General features: G+C 32.4%; 2 protein-coding genes across 2 annotated transcripts; one reads left to right on the top strand and one right to left on the bottom strand.

Moving 5' to 3' along the window:
• Positions 1–1,077: 1,077 nt before the first annotated feature.
• On the bottom strand, positions 1,078–7,507 carry LOC107890768 (splicing factor SF3a60 homolog). The gene is made up of 13 exons (XM_016815300.2): positions 7,163–7,507; positions 6,525–6,733; positions 6,318–6,431; positions 6,025–6,129; positions 5,765–5,907; positions 5,538–5,634; positions 5,128–5,292; positions 4,455–4,526; positions 3,708–3,866; positions 3,476–3,553; positions 2,737–2,865; positions 1,915–2,061; positions 1,078–1,480 (listed from the first exon to the last, which is right to left on the bottom strand). The coding sequence occupies exons 2-13, from the start codon at positions 6,696–6,698 to the stop codon at positions 1,334–1,336; spliced, it is 1,530 nt and encodes a 509-aa protein (XP_016670789.1). The 5' UTR covers positions 6,699–6,733; positions 7,163–7,507; the 3' UTR covers positions 1,078–1,333.
• A 1,806-nt stretch (positions 7,508–9,313) lies between these two features.
• On the top strand, positions 9,314–11,254 carry LOC107890767 (probable protein phosphatase 2C 8). The gene is made up of 3 exons (XM_041101107.1): positions 9,314–10,269; positions 10,657–10,762; positions 10,843–11,254. The coding sequence occupies exons 1-3, from the start codon at positions 9,454–9,456 to the stop codon at positions 11,154–11,156; spliced, it is 1,236 nt and encodes a 411-aa protein (XP_040957041.1). The 5' UTR covers positions 9,314–9,453; the 3' UTR covers positions 11,157–11,254.
• The last annotated feature ends 3,159 nt before the right edge of the window (positions 11,255–14,413 follow it).

The following is a 14,413-nucleotide window of genomic DNA, read 5'->3' as shown; positions in this document are numbered from 1 at the left end:
TGGATGAAAACATTTATGTAGTAAATTTATAAACAAATTAAAATAATAATTAGATGTGAGTTTAGTTAAAATAGTAAAATTGATTAGTTGTGGTTGTAGGGGGAAATCAAAAATCTTTTTAGGGAGGCAAAATTAAATTGTAATTTTTGTGATGGTAAAAATATAATTTTATCATTTTAATAATTTATATCTTTATAATTTTTAAAGGATTGAGTCAAATTTTTATTATTTTTAAGAGGTCAAATTATAATTTTATCTTTACTAAATTAAAATTTTAAAAATTTTAAATAGCCTAAATTAAAAAAAAATCATTTTAGGGGGCAAGTCCTGCTAACCCTTTGTTACACCCCTGTTATTATGTGCGTATATCTTTCTAGATTTATCAGGATAAAAAAGAACATAAATACCTCAAATTAATATTGGTTACTTTATACAATAAATGTGCTTTTGATAATTGCTCAATTGATAAGTGAAACTAACTTAATAAGCCCTTTAAATATTGTATATATATAGGAATATATTCATTTTTATCGGGTAACACAAATTGTTTTTCGTATTTTTTGTACTACTAATTTTTTAACAATTCAACCATTAAATTTAATATTTCATTTATATAGAACATACTTATCGAATTTGATGTAAATTAGAATTTTACAACTATTCATTCTATTAAAAAATATTCAACCACTAAATATATATATTAATATATTGAGTATCATATATAAATATGATAGAGAGATCAAATTTATTCGAAAATTGACATACATAACAAATATAATTAAATTGAAAATAATCTAACCGTATAAAAAGAAATAATTTACATAACATCCTAAATTTGAACACAGGAAAATTATTATGCACAGATTTGGTTTTATCTTTGTCCTTTTTTCCTTAAATTATGCAATATCATATTCATTTTACGATGAACAAAAATCATTTCTTTCAAAATCCGCGACCATCCCCAACAGTATAACTAGAGTTGCCTGCTGCACCTAAGACTTTGGTATTTTGGGGGGTTTGAATAAGGAAGACAACGTCCTTTTGGCGGATAAACGTGGAAAAACATACGAAACCAAATTAAGGCGTCAATGGCTCAGCTTTCGTATTCACAAGGTCTTGTGCAAATGAAACTTCCAGGTTTTAACTCACTTTGAACTAACTAGAATTTAAGTTTAGTTCAGCTACAAATTGAGACAATTAAACTATTCCAACTTCTATCCCTCAGGCTTCCCCACAAAAGTATTAATTATACATACATGATGAACAAGGAAACCATAGCAGCGATACGCACCATGTCAAACACAAAACACTCCGTTTCTTAACGGAAGCGTCTTTAAATCAGTCCTTGCCGCTGCAGATCGGTATACGTCTTCTTGTTATAGATGTTGCCCTCTTTATCTTCATATTCTTCTTCAAGATCCGGACGCCACTTGTTCACTCCTTGCCGTTCTCTTATCTTCTCCCACAGTTCTTGTGCTTCCTGCGCAACCAATTTTTTGATTTAATGCTTCCAGGTTAATCACTAAAATGACCCCACAGATAAGAGATAACCCCCCCCCCCAATAAATAAAGCCCATCACTATTAATTTATATCTAAATAAACTTAGATTTGAAATAAAAACTTATCAAAGTACATACGGGCTCGTTTGAGTATAAGAACAAGTATAAAGCCTTCTTTAATAAAAATAAAACAGTTCATGGACTTAGTATTTTAGCTAATAATTATCAAGAAAAAAAAAAGATTTGTCTAGCTATCTTTTTGCTTTATGTGGACAAACAATGCCACTAGCTGTGAAACCGAAAACCAATGGCAATGGCACATAAACTCAAATCATGAAATAGACCACATATAGGCAAATGAAGCAGAAAGAACGTAAATCATTGCACAATATCTGAAAAATAAGCATCCCATACCTGAATATTGGTTATTTCATTGAAGTTCTTAGTGTTAGGGATACCAAGGCATCGCATGCCATGTTGATGCCGCCATTCTTTGAAATGCCTCTCGAAGGCCCGACGACCCCAGTAGCTGTAGTTCCCACAAATCTCGCACTTAAACTCCTGAAGAATAGAAATGAAAAGGGGACAGAGCTATATGAGATACCGTGACTTGGGAATAAAAACTAGGCAATCAAAGAGTGAAGAAAAGTTCAAAAGCCCCTGTGCAGCCACTCCATCCTTCCTCCTAGGTTGGTTCTTATCGAGCTGAGTTCACCCAACTCGATTCAATTAAGCTTGTTTTATCTAGTAAAATATAAGAATGATTCTCATGCTTAATTTCAAACTTGATTATTTATGCTCAAGCTTGAGTTTTCAAATTGAGATTTTTCAATATTATTTAAAAATGGAAAAGCTCGATTAGGCTCGCAAGTTAATCTGTCAAGTATTAGGATCTTTGAATTTAGCTTGCTTGATAAATCGACCTTGACCTTGACTCAACAATGATTGAGCCAAATCCGTGAAGTACAGATGTCTCTTTAAGACTTTACCACCTGTACTTCCTCCTTGAATTAGAAGAAAATGTGGAAGAAAAAAACATCAACCTTTTTATTAGGATTAGTCATAAAACATCAAGGAAAATATACTTATAGATTTAAGAAAACACAACAATAAAAAAAAGATGAATGTCATATTCATTCGAGGTTTGACAGCTTCTTAATTAGTTATCTGTAACTTGACAACATAGTTGCACATGCCGAAATCTACATCACGTAAAGAATTAGTAGGAGAAATTACCTGACCAAGACCATGAAGTTTGTAAAGCCAGTAAGGGATAGGCTTCCCATCCCAACCCATTGGCAATTTAAGAGGATTATAGATCTGTTGATCTTCATCATCACTTTCAGTGTCAACTTGTGTCTCTTCCTGTTAAGAGAGCAACAATTTTTAGTAAGAAAACCACCCTAAAATTTTCAAGAAAAAGTTTCTGCATTTGTTTACTGTATTTTTTTAAAATCTATAACCGGATTGATAATTCAAAAGGCACTGGTTAACCATGACAGTTGCCCAATCGTTAGTGCCTTATTAGGATGAAAAAAAAAATGTCCAATCAATACAACATTCATTCAGTGAACAATAGAAGTCAATGGTTGTTTCTCCTCTATTAATCAGTAAATTCGATCAAAGATATTTCATCCCCTATATTTGTTTTGCCTGATATATATAGGAATTGTGTAAAATACTAAAATTCCTAATTCCTCCCATCTAAAATGTGCCCTTCAGATTTAAGTAAAAAACACAGAAAAAAAATCGCCAAGTTACACCGAAAAGTGAGCTGAAGACCTGAAACAAGACTGATACTTAGTGAGTTGGTTCATACAGGCCCCCACATTTAAAACTCTACCTACAGCCATCCTTACAGGGTGTTGAGGGCAGAGATTAGTGAACTATAATCATACCATCACAATATAAGCAATGAAATTTTGTTCTAGTATTAGAAACACTTGAATTACCATGCCATAAGAGATTAACTTACCTCCTCCCGTTCTTGTTCCATTTCCTCATATGTCAACGCTTGCTTCTTTACTACATTTTCTTTTGTTTGTTCAATTGTCTGCAAAAGATCACAGAAATACTAGTTAAAAATCAACCCCTATAATTACCATATCTGGACTACAAACAGCAGCAACATACTTTTGCAAAGGCTTTCTCTCATATTTTACATTTTTATCAAAGATAGTTAAGGGCAAAGTAAGCAACCAACTAACCTTACTCAGTAAATCACAGAGTTTCTTCATCTTGGCCTCCACTAATGCAATCTGTTTCAGACTGTTAATGTCTTGTGAAACTGCAGTAGACCCATTTTGTCGAGGTCCATGTGAGCCTTTTGCAAAATGTTTCTTGTCCAGCTTTTCCAGCGGTGTGTGCTGTGAAAAATATATAGACATCGAATATAAATTTGTCAAATTTATTTGATATCACATTACCAGAACACAATTACCATTAGACCAGTCTATAGTTATCCCATCAACATTTCACAACATAAAACCTAGTATCGTATTATTTCATAGCTGTATCAGGTTTCATCATTGGTTGTCCATCATCATCCTCTAATTCCAGTCTACAAGTCCTTTAACCTATTTCCTATCTACATGACTCCAAATGATATATTCCAAATTCATTAAAGCAAATTCTAGCAAGAGAGTCTGATATGCAGATTTCTCAAAAACCATTTTAAATTTCAAAATAATGGTACAACTCCAGTTGCCATCCTAATATAATCACGATTACCAAAAGTATAACACCAAAAGAGAGAGAGAGAGAGTTATTAGCCTAGGTTACTCAAACTCAGGTGTGTGTGTCAAATACAGGTATGTTGTCTGACGCAAGTATGTTCAACTTATATGGTCCATGTATTTGGAAGAATCTTGGAAGGTAATATCCCCAAATACATGCATAGATAAGCAACAAACATGGGTATTTCAAGCAAAGTGAAAAGTTGGAGCACGTATTACCTTGGTGAGCAAAAGCCTCTCTGCCCGCTGCTGGACAGTACCACCAGTTTTTAGTCCTAAGGCTGCCAATGCCTGCAAGGATAAATAGACAATTCACTCATCATTAATTAAGCAGGAAGCCAAAAAAGAGCTAATTCATGTTTTTACTTTTAAGCCGTTAGCAAAGTTTTTTAAGTGCATATCAGATAATTGCCTTGAACATCTCAAACAATAATGCCTTTGGGTTCTGGTAAAGTGACAAAGCTTGAAATGCAATTGAGATGGATCTTAAAAAACCATATTAGAGCAATTAAACAGAAGAAAACTACTCCGAGGTTGCATTTCATTCCCACAGTTCAGATAACAAATGAATTCCAAATTTATGTTTCCAAAGATAGCACATACGAACACAATATATAACAGCAGGAGAAGTTATAGCCTTCTCCACATAATCTTTTTCACTCTCAAAATAACTACTTAAACTGAAAGTAATCAGCAAGATAAGATGTTTACAACAACAAGATCAGATAATACAATAGCAACATGTTTCTTCATTTTTCACTATTTAATACAACTTGATCATGCATTTGCCTAGAAAGAATGGAAAACACACATTTCTCAGCACTGAAGAGATTGGAGTCACTACAACAAACTGGCTTGCAATGATGACATAATCAAAGAGGACCGAAATTACCTCCTTTAACTTTTCTGGACCAACTTCCATCAGCTCTTCAACTGTGCTGTAATAATCAAGATCAATCATGGTAAGCTGGGCAGGATCATCTTCATTTTCTTGACCCTGCTTCTCCCATCCTTGTACCTGGCCATTAGCCCACTGCTCCTCAAACTCAGCCTCGAGCTATCACAAACCACCATAGAAGTATTTCAATTTATCAGAACCATAGTATTTCAAAAAAAAAAAAGTTCCATCTTATATTTATATAGCGCAAGTCAGACTTGTCACTCATGTCAAGTTTTTTTCCTAAAAAATCTATAACCCCATGTTACAAAAAAGGCTAAAGTTTAGCATCTTTGCATCCTCAAGGTTAAGAACCTCTTTTTGGATAAGATATTCAATTAACTTTTAAGTAAATAATATGAAACCTTAGAAAAGATTCTGTCAAGATCTTGCAGTGGTTCAGTCCTCTGAAAGAAGTAAATAAGATACTCCAGAAGATTCTCCATGTACTCCCTGTATTGCCTACAAATAACAATATTTGCAAATCCAGTATAAGAAGCATGCCAAATAGGTAGAAAAACAGAAAGCTATTGAACTGTGGCAAATCACCTTATGAAAAGCAAGAATAAAAGCAGGATTGAGGAAATTTTACCTTGTTGACTTCAATTTCCAAGGGATATTGTGTGGCTGTGAAAAGACATCGAGGTAAGCCGAGTATTCAATTTTGGCTCCAAATTTAGAATTAATGTACTGATTGAACAATTCGTGCAGGTCCAGGTACCGACCAAAGGCTTCCTGAAATGTATTTTGCTAACAAGTAAGACCAGACAGCAGAAAGGAAATCATAACATAAAATAGGAAATTACTACAACAAAAGGTGCTTAATTGTATGTGAGTGTGGGACAGAGAGACCTCGCCACTGAACTCAATGACTGGTTCTTCCTTAAGTAAATCCTCATACTCTTCATTAGCATCGACAACACGAGCAGCTGGGTGTTTTCTATGGTACTCACGAATCTGCAATTAAGTAACAATTACTTCACTGAATATCGATTTTGGATTAAATTTATCCTCCTTTGCTAAAACAGTAATTGTGAAAATAAAAATAGCTGGGATTTATTCATGCTTCTAAGAAAAAGCAGGATTTGTATAAATTTCCAGCTTAGCATTTTCGGCTCAAGGTTAAAAACAAACTAAAAAGTTACCTCCTTCAATCTATCATAAAAAGCACTAAAGACATTAACTCCAGTAGCCGTTTGACCTCCAAGAGCAGCGATTTCGTCTTTCCTAGCATTGTCTTTATCTTCATATATTTCAACCTGAAGCCATTCAAAAATAAATACAAAAATTAACACAAAATAAAACAAAATATTAACCATATCTCAATTTCGCATGGGATAGGGAAGAATTACTAGCTTCTCCGCGGTGGAGATGATGGTGTCGATATTATTGCGGACGCGGTGGCTTTGATACAATCCGTCTTTCGTGGTAGGTGGATCATTTTGCAAGTCCTTCACTATGAGCCGCTCAAGCCGTTCCACATCTTCGTGAGCAGCCCGAGTCACCTCTAGTAGAGTTGAGGACATCTCGGCTTCCGGTTGGCTTAGCCGATTCAACCAGTCTAGGGATTGTTTATCTCAGTTAATAATTGCAGTAGCAAGGGTAAGCGTAAGTGTAGGGATGTAATTGAGCCAAGTCCGAATACTGGCAAGCTTGAGCTCGACTCGAATTCGGAGTTCAATACTCAGCTCGAGATACAATCGAGCTCAAGCTCGTTTACCAATTTTCATACTCAGCTCGATTGAAATAAAGTATTGTTTTACACAAAATAATAACAATAATACGACTTTTTCAATAACCAAGTCCAAATAGTTTGAAATCATAAGTAGCATAGATACTTCCACCAGATCAATGTCATGATATAATAAAAACATAATCATCATACTCAATATAAAGTGATATCATGGCAGGAAAACACGCAATGAAAACAATAAAAATGACAAATATTTTATCATTAAATAGAAAAAAACACATAGAAATGTAGGGTTACCAGCACATCAAATTTGGAGACTTGGGGCAAAATTAGAGTGAGTAAGCAGCCGATGCTGATGGAGTCCAAATGAGCTTCCCAAATTCTCTTTGCTTTCTCTGCCGGGAAGATAAAGCTTTCCAGACTTTGACTCCAGTGAAAATTTCGACCACCGCCAAAGGTCACCGTCTAGGTCTAGCTATCATTCACAGTGATTCAAGTACCAAAATGAAATGGGTCGAGGGAGTTTGAATTCTTTTCGAATATCGGGGTTGTGTATACGGGACGGGATCTGGTTATGAGTGGCAGTTAAGGGGCTAGGAATTTTGGTGTATGGGCTGGGTTGGGAATGGGGAGAGGCACGGTGAGATAGGGTTTGGGTGGGCTTAGGTTTAATATTATAGTAAGGGCATTACTGTGATCTAATAATATAAAAGCTCTATAAGATTAGTGATTCGTTCGAGCTGGGTTTTACATAGTTGGAATGCAGCTTGATCAATAACTTGAGTTCAGTTCGATAATTATTGAATTGAGTTTAAGTATTTTTGAGTTAAACTCATGTAAATTATAAGTATTTATGTCTGATTTGTATTTCTAAATAAGGGTGTGTAATCAATTGATTCGGCCAATTTGATTAAAAAATATCAAAAAATCTGATTTAATAAATTTTCATTTTGATAACTTATTATCATTTTACAAATTAAATTAATAAAGGAGTGTTTATAGGAAATTGAATTATTTAGTTGTGGAAAAAATACCCAATTATTTCCTGTAATTCAATTCTGTGTAAAAAGTAAAACTAAGTTTTTTTTCCTTAAAAACCTAAAAATTAATTATAAAAAATCAAATTAAATGAAAATATAGAATAATTATTTATGTAAAAACTCAAGTAATTTTCTCTAAAACCTTAGGGTTTTCCCTTTTTTGCTAGAAAAAAAATTAAAATTAATTCTTAAAAGGAAAAAAATAAGGGAAATTAAAAATATAAAATGATTTTCTTGGTAAAGATCCAAGATTGTTCATAAAAATCTAGATAATTCCATATAAAACCTTAAGTTTTGCCTTTTTATTGAGAAATAAAATTAATTTTAGAAAAAGGAAAAATAAAATTAATTTTTAAAAATATTAAATGAGTGACCAAAATGAAAATTTAGTAAATTTGAGTAACTAACATGAGTGTATAATAACATTGAATTAGCCGTGACTGACCAAAATGAAAATTTGTTAACAGCTGTGTATAATTTACAATTTTTTTTGTTTTACGGCTAAAATAAAAATTAATAAAAATTATGACTAACTATATGATTTACCCTAAAATTTAAACCATAAAAGATTCACATGCCTACTGTATACAATACACAATACAAAACTTTTCATAATTTATAAAATTTTAAATTAATAATAATAAAATTATACTTTAACCTTATAAAAATTTAATTTAATATTTTAAAATATATAAATTAATTCAACACCCCAAAAAAAATTTGCCCCTTTGACAGTTCATGCTTTCTTGCAGTTGTAGAACGTTGTAGAACGGTGGGCAGAAGAAGTTTACGGACATACTCAAAGACCTTTTAATTATATTTCCAGAAGATTTTTATTTCGAGTTATAGTCTCCCTACAGAAAACATGCTTTATTATGTTGGGTTGACTAATCAGATTCCATGGCCAAAACTTTATCCGAGGTAATCCGATTAAAAAATCTACTGATATTTGTTTTGTTTAATATTTCACTAATTCAAATAAAACAAATTAAAAAATATTACATAAATTTTTATTTCCCTTATATATATCAGCATAGTTGTGAACCATTGATGTGACGGAGCTGAAGTTTTAGGACACGAAATATGCCATGTAAGAGGTCCTAATCTTACACGCCACCCAGTAGTATCAGACACGTGTCCTATTAGCCTACTTTCTCAGGTCTAAGTCTGATCTTCCTTGTCAAAGAAAACACCGTTTCTATTAAAAAAAAGCGCTAAACAAGCACAACTCTCCACGTAATATGATTTGAATAGATCATCGTTTCCCTTACCCCACCTCGAATCACTCGACGCTCTATCCAAGCTCCACGTGTTTCTTAACCTAATCAAGTGCCGTCACGTCTCCTCTTGGATAATCATAGTCGGTGGCACATAAAAGCCCATGCGTCCTCAACACGTGATCTCATTCGCTGAAAACCAACTGCCCTAATTCAAATGCGTTTTCACTCTGCCCCTATATATATCAAGTGTTAAACTCGTGTTATTTTTACCAAAAAAATCGTCAACTTCGCATTTTTCGGTTCTTGCTTTTCATTTCAATTTCATTTAATGCAGAAAAAAAGAGGGACAGATACTGAATCTTCAGTCTCCATCACGAAAGATCCTCGGAATATGCCGTTAGATCAAGGTAAATTTGGCAGATTCACAGTCATCAGAGCCAGGAATGCTCGCCGGAGAAGAATGGAAATAAGAAGATTGAAGTGCACGTGTGAGACGATGATGAATATAACCATCACAAAAAACGGAAGCGATGCTGACAGTGACAACGGTCTTCTTCATGAATCAAAATCAAGCGACGGTTTAACGGAATTATCGCTCTCATCGTCTACTTCTTCTTCTTCGTCATCGTCGTCGAAGCAATCATCACCAGAGGAGAACGACATCGTTTCAGCCAAGAAGACCTGCATAAAAAATGATGATGTTCAAAATTTAAAGTGCAAGACGTCGACACACGGGTTACTATCAATTATCGGTAGGAGAAGAGAGATGGAAGATGCAGTGAAAGTGGAGTTAGGGTTAATGATGAAAAGTGGGTTAGAGTTTGATTTTTATGGAGTTTATGACGGGCACGGCGGGTCCAGGGTGGCAGAGGAGTGTAAGGAAAGGTTGCATAAGGTGTTGAAGGAGGAAATAATTGAGGATGGTAAGGGAGGATGTGGTATTAATTGGGGAAGAACGATGGAGAGATGTTTTGAAAAGATGGATGAAGAGGTGAACAGAGGGAAGTTAGGAGAGGAGATGGTGGGATCGACGGCTGTTGTTGCGGTGGTTGGGAATGGAAAGTTAGTGGTGGCGAATTGTGGGGATTCTAGAGCTGTCCTCTCCAGAAGTGGCGTTGCTGTGGCCTTATCTTCTGATCATAAGGTAACTTTTATTTTTTATAAAAGTACATTATTTCATTTTCATTCTTTTTAAAAACGTGGTTATATATTTCGACATAATTTGCTATAATTTCTTTTAAAAAATTTAGCCAAATATAACATTTTCGGTATTTTTGGTAAAAATTCGCTAAAAGATATGTAAGTGTTAACGATTGAGTTAAAAAATTTGATAAAAATCGTTTATTTTCAAACCCAGCATTCCCCTTTTAAGTGATTGGTGGATAAATTAGTTAGTGATATAAAAATTATTATTGAAAATTAAATAAAATAATTGTATATCTTAATCGATTTAACATTTTAATATAACGAATGACTATAAATTCAATGTAGTAATAATTTTCGACTTTGTTGTTATCAATATGTATTGAAGCCTGAGAGAGCAGATGAGTTGGAGAGAATTGAAGCCGCCGGCGGATGGGTGATAAAATGGAATGGACATCGCGTGCTTGGAGTACTCGCCACTTCAAGATCCATAGGTAAAATAACCAAAAGCTTCTCATTTATAAGGAGATGGTTTTGTAACAGGAGAGTAACATTTTTGAATGTGCATTTGCAGGCGATGGGTGCCTCAAACCATTTGTTACATCCACACCAGAAGTGAGAGTAAGCGAGCTTAACAATGGCGATGAATTCCTGATACTGGCGAGTGATGGGCTGTGGGATGTGGTATCTAATGAAGTGGCATGTGGAGTAGTGAGGCGATGTTTGTACAGCCAAATGACGAAGAGGAAGTCATCGCTTCAGTTCGTCGACGGAAACCGACGTGCCGAAGCAGCCGTGGCGATGTTGGTTGAGCTTGCCATTGCTCGAGGTAGCCAAGACAACATTAGTGTCATAGTGGTTGACTTCAGAAACTCAACCTATCACTAATCTCCAGTAAATCTATCCGTGTATTATAATTGATAATTTTGTACAAACGAGGCATAGAAATTCGGGAATAAAATAATTGTACATGTTTGGAATTTTAATTTTTAGGTTTTAAAGTCGAAATTTAATTCATATAATGAGTTTTTTTTAATGTCATATTTTAATTATTTTATATTATATAATTATATGGTATTCAAATATTTTTGTATTAAAAACAAACTTATTACAAGTATTAATAATAAGTTTTTTAGTATTAATGAATTTTTTAAAATGATATTATGGGTTTGGATAAGGTAGATTTTTAGCTCAATTTGAGTTTTTTTTTGTTTTTAATTATTTTTTTAAATATTAATTTCATTATCATCTTTCTTGTCACCTGTCCTTGCCCTCTAATAGTACTGTTGAGCTACGTTCGCTAAGATATAGCTACCAAGAGCGAAGCCTTACACTAAAGTCTAAATGTGAGTTTAGATGAGCGGTGCGTTTATCTGCAGTTAGTGTAAAAACAGCGGTGACGGTGAGAATAGATACTGTAGCGGTATTATAGCGTGAGACAAAAAGTAAGTTAAACATACTGCACCGCACTTAATCGCCCATCCAAACTCACCCTAAGACAGGGTTACCCTACTAAGAGTACCGAGTCCTTTGTCAAAGCAGTCTACCTCGACCTTTTGGCCTTCATATGAATTATGGGACTTGAGTGTAACAAGTAGAATAACTTGGCCTAGGTGGGACTATAGTATACATACTCTAGGTGTTTCATTGGTCACTTGTCATATTAACCCTGCCCTATTAGTCGAAGACGAGTGAAAGGACTATTGGAGATAACACCTGAACGGTATAACAATTGAGGGGGTTATCAAAGTTAGTACCCAAGCAGTATTTTTTGTTATGGTGGTTGGTTTTTAGTGGCTATTATAGTTCTTTGTCTGGATCTCAAAATGAGTAAGGGTGAGCTTGGATAGGCAATATGTTTAATTGCGGTTAATGTAAAAATAGCGGTAGCGGTGAGATTAGACACTGTAACGATACCGTAGCGTGAGACAAAAAATAAACTAAACGCACCGCACCCACCCAATCGCCCATCTAAACCCACCCTAAGAAAGGGGGTGAGCATAAAGAGTGAGTGGGCTATTGGAGGTAGCACCCAAAAGACTTCATAGCTCTATATAAGTCTAATTTTATAACTTAAAATCATATTTATTTTTTTATATAATACTTAAAATTAGTCATAATTCTTTTTCAATCTTTAAATAATAAGATAATGCACTTCAACATACTTAAATTTACATTATCATACATTAATAACAATATCGATTTTATCAGACCTAAAACTCAATTAGCAAAATTAATACTATTTTATAGTTTAAAATATTGTATGATATTGGTAATAACAAATCTAGTATGTTAGAAGTAAATTAACTATATTTGAATTTAATTGTAAGGCGCTTTCTATCAAATCTTAAAGTTTTCATAAAATTGATGAATCGAAACGAGGATTGAAATAGTAAATAGTAAATAGTAAATATTATTAAAATAAAAAGAAATTAATATAAGACTTCAACTTATTCATAATTCTTTCTTAATTCTTAAATATGCTAAAGTAATATGTCACTGCAAATCAGATAAATTATATAAAAAGTAATATTTAAACTGTTGACAAAAACATTTCACCATTGTTAATTTCCTTTCTTAATATATTATATCTTATTATTTTTACGTGTGAAACGTTGCAACTGAAAAATTAAAATGGAAAAAAAGATTCAAATAAAATAATTAAAAAATATAAAACTAAAATTGGAATATAAGAAAAATAATCATATAATAAAAATAAATACCATAATTCTAACTTAAGTAATCTAAGAAAAACAAGGTTTGCAAAAACAATACTGAATAACATTAAAATATCACATGACAGAAAGTAATACAATACTTGCAAAATTGACAATATCTTACAAAAATTTGATATGAAATATTGTCAAATTTTGAGCCTTGCTAGATTTCGTATCCTTCAATTTTTTTTATGGAGGGGTATAAGTTCGTAGATGCTTTAGCTCGACCAAGAAATAATTGTCTTACCCCATTCGACTTTATGATTTTAATTTGTTTTTGTATTTGTAATGTTCCACTATTTTATCTTTCCCTTTTTCAAAAACCAAGGTTTTCACAAAAATGGTACGTTGCTAATCTACAAATTCTGATTATATGAAAAAAAAAATCACTCTTATTTTAATTTTTATGACGATTAACGATTAAATATATTTACTTTTAAGTAGGTTCATTTTTAATATTTTAGGACCTCTTGGCAAAACAATAAATTGGACTTTTTTTTTTAAATATATAAAATGTAATACAATAAAAGTTAAAGAAAACTTTGGAGTCCGAGGAGACGAAGTATTTATGGTGAAAAATTAAAAATTTTAGACATTTAATTAATTTATTTTAGTCTGATTTATTTTCTCATGTTAAAAGCTGAAAATATATTTTTTTGGGCCCTTTTCAGCCTGAGCCTTACGCGGCTACACTCTCAAATAATCTCTTACTTTTAAGAAAAAATCTCTTTATATTAGTTTAAACTAATTCATTTTAATTATTTTTTATATAATTAATATTTCAATGAACGATGATTAATTTAGTAATATAATTATATTCATTGTACACCTTAAATTTTAAATAAATTCGATATTTTTATCATTTTAATAAAAACAAGTATTATATTTTTAATATCTAATGGTTAAGAATTAAAAATAATAAAAATACATATTTTATAAAAAAATATTTATAATTAGGGATAAATCTCAAAACTATACATGAAATATGATTTAACGTGTAATTATCTACATAAACTTTAATTTGGTGCAATTTTATACATGAAATCTTGATTTGATCAAATTCTTATAAATTATTAACACAATTATTAATATAACATCATTTTATGTTTATATACTGCAATAATATATAATTATATTTATCCAATATAAAAATAACTTGATGTATTTATTTATTTAAATGTATATAATTAAATCAAAATTAAAGTTTTAAGTATGCATTTAAATCACAACTAGAATTTCATGTCTATAATTACACGTTATATCAAAATTGATGTATAACTTTAAGATATATCCCTTATATTTACACAATGATTTTTCTTAAATATTTCACCTAACTTTGGAATCTTTCAAACCCAATACAAGAGTGAAAAGTTAACCATGGTTAAGTCCTTTGTATTAAAAAACCCAATAAAAGAACTGTTGTGTTAG

Source organism: Gossypium hirsutum, chromosome D09 (genome assembly GCF_007990345.1).
Source record: "Gossypium hirsutum isolate 1008001.06 chromosome D09, Gossypium_hirsutum_v2.1, whole genome shotgun sequence".
NCBI lineage: Eukaryota > Viridiplantae > Streptophyta > Magnoliopsida > Malvales > Malvaceae > Gossypium > Gossypium hirsutum.
Note: the sequence above shows the minus strand (reverse complement) of the source record. Positions and strands in the feature narration are given on the sequence as shown.

Excerpts from the sequence above, each read along its gene's own strand:
- LOC107890768 (XM_016815300.2), bottom strand. The coding sequence starts at position 6,698 with ATGTCCTCAACTCTACTAGAGGTGACTCGGGCTGCTCACGAAGATGTG. Across the intron at positions 5,293-5,537 it reads TTGACAGAATCTTTTCTAAG|CTCGAGGCTGAGTTTGAGGA; the intron begins GTTTCATATTAT and ends GGTTTGTGATAG. Across the intron at positions 4,527-5,127 it reads GTCCAGAAAAGTTAAAGGAG|GCATTGGCAGCCTTAGGACT; the intron begins GTAATTTCGGTC and ends TTATCCTTGCAG.
- LOC107890767 (XM_041101107.1), top strand. The coding sequence starts at position 9,454 with ATGCAGAAAAAAAGAGGGACAGATACTGAATCTTCAGTCTCCATCACG. Across the intron at positions 10,270-10,656 it reads CCTTATCTTCTGATCATAAG|CCTGAGAGAGCAGATGAGTT; the intron begins GTAACTTTTATT and ends TATGTATTGAAG. Across the intron at positions 10,763-10,842 it reads CGCCACTTCAAGATCCATAG|GCGATGGGTGCCTCAAACCA; the intron begins GTAAAATAACCA and ends GTGCATTTGCAG.